The sequence below is a fragment of the Hippocampus comes genome, unplaced genomic scaffold, assembly GCF_001891065.2.
Source record: "Hippocampus comes isolate QL1 unplaced genomic scaffold, H_comes_QL1_v1.1 scaffold147, whole genome shotgun sequence".
Lineage (NCBI taxonomy): Eukaryota > Metazoa > Chordata > Actinopteri > Syngnathiformes > Syngnathidae > Hippocampus > Hippocampus comes.
In genome coordinates, this window is record NW_017805009.1 from 3,132,148 (window position 1) to 3,133,966 (window position 1,819).

The 1,819-nt window shown below is 43.5% G+C and overlaps 1 protein-coding gene across 4 annotated transcripts in view; it reads right to left on the reverse strand.

Annotated features, from left to right (window-relative positions):
- The window catches only part of LOC109510707 (trichohyalin), a 13,139-nt gene that overhangs the window by 1,719 nt on the left and 9,601 nt on the right, over positions 1-1,819 (reverse strand). For 2 of the 4 annotated variants that reach the window (XM_019861217.1, XM_019861201.1), the window contains exons 23-24: positions 1,166-1,362; positions 795-821 (exon numbers count right to left, since the gene is read on the reverse strand). In XM_019861217.1, the coding sequence (XP_019716776.1) occupies positions 795-821; positions 1,166-1,362 (224 nt within the window). The remainder of the gene's footprint in view (positions 1-794; positions 822-1,165; positions 1,363-1,819) is intronic. The other 2 variants (XM_019861227.1, XM_019861209.1) reach the window with 1 other exon arrangement.

A 1,819-nucleotide genomic window follows, 5' to 3' on the forward strand; every position in this document is an offset into this window, starting at 1 on the left:
TCGCCGATAGACAGGTACACTCCGAGGTATATACTTTTTTATTCAAATATACGAGGATGATCTTTTCAATTTTATTTGGTATGCATTTGTAGCAACAGCATGATAACATTTATTTGTTTTTATTTGCGTTTTATATTCATATTGATAATTCACGTTTTGTCTTGGATGATAAAGCACGGTTATGCATAATAAATTGTATGCATAATAAATATTCACTATCACTGTATGAGGTAAGAATCAACAGCTTTTTATCACATTTACTCAACACTTTATGAATACAAGTCATGAACAAATCTTAAATATGGCAGGGAATGTGTTTACTTTTTTAGTTTTGATTTTGAGCAGCAAATTTGGAGTTACATATTGGTGCTCACTAGGAATGCATAAGCAAAATTGCACAAATTTTCACTTGAAAGAATAGTGAACAATCTTGGGATTTTTTTTCTGTTAAAGTTTCAAATGGTGTGTAAATTGAATACACTTCATCTTCAGCATGTTTAGTGCCACTTTTGTAAGTAACCACGCCCCCGGCCAGGCCACGCCCCGGCCAGGCCACGCCCCTTCCGCTTTTTTCATCACTCGCCATTGCCATGTATGCAATATGGAAAGGGAGTATTTGCCATCAGTGAACAGTGGAGGTGTTAGCTGACGCATACAGAGGCCCACACACTCCAGAAGTGACATCAATGGGATAATCTGATGTAGCATTGGGAAATATCGGTGTGAGTACAGGTGAGGTCATGCTGGTTAGTAGTATTAGCAAACTATTCTTCAACAGGTTTATACAGTTTTACCTGCCCCTTAATAACTTTGATCTGCACCTGTGGGACGGCAAAAATGAATGACACATTTAAAATATATTAAATACACAGTCAGCAATAATCACCATAAAAACGGGCGCTTTGTCACTGCAATGAACTAATTCGTCGCGTTTGTGAATTTGGTAGACGCGCCATGTGTGCCTCAATGGGCATTTCTGCTTAGACGAAATTTCAGACTGGGGAAAAGGTGGTCGAACGCGATTTTGTTGGATTTTGATCCAGGCAAGGGCAGACAGATTTGGCGCTCCATGGATGTGTGTGGTAGTGTGTTAAAAACAACAACAAAAAAAAAAAACCCCTGCTGCACCCTGAGAAGACACATTCTGCCCTGACATGCATGTCACCTTTCCAGTTCAGCTGTCAACTCTTCCTCAAACTTGCAGGCCAGTCGAGCGGTGGTCTGTTCCTTCCACTGAGTCATGTTCCTTTGGACTTGCCTCAGCTCCATGTCTTTGGCATCCAGCTGCTTGCGAAGTGAGGCTTCCAGTCCGGCGTCACTCGAATGAGCCCATTTCAAACTACTCAGCTCCTCAACGTGATCCTGGGTCAAGGAAATTTGACATTTGAATCATCCTGCAAACCATTCTAGCAACACACAGGCCAGTTTCTTAACACACACACACACACACACACACACACACACACACACACACACACACGCACACACACACACCTGCTCAGGTGCATTGATGACCCCGGTGTTGTAACCAAACTGCAGCGAACCGATGACGGCAGTGGACACGCAGTAGAGCAGGTAGCAGGTGACTTTCTTCTGCTTGGGCTGTTGCATGAAGGCGAGAGAAAGGACCAAGTGAGATGAGAACAAAGCGTGGATGCATTTGCTCAAAGAAAGGCCTCTGTTGGAACAGTGGCTGCGGAGTGTCGCTGCCTTTTGACAAAGCTCCTTGTTGTTTGTGGACACGCTGGCCGTCACGCAGGCACAATGAGCCTTTTCCACATCCCGGCTCTCACCGGCTTTCTTTTCAACCTCTTTGTTT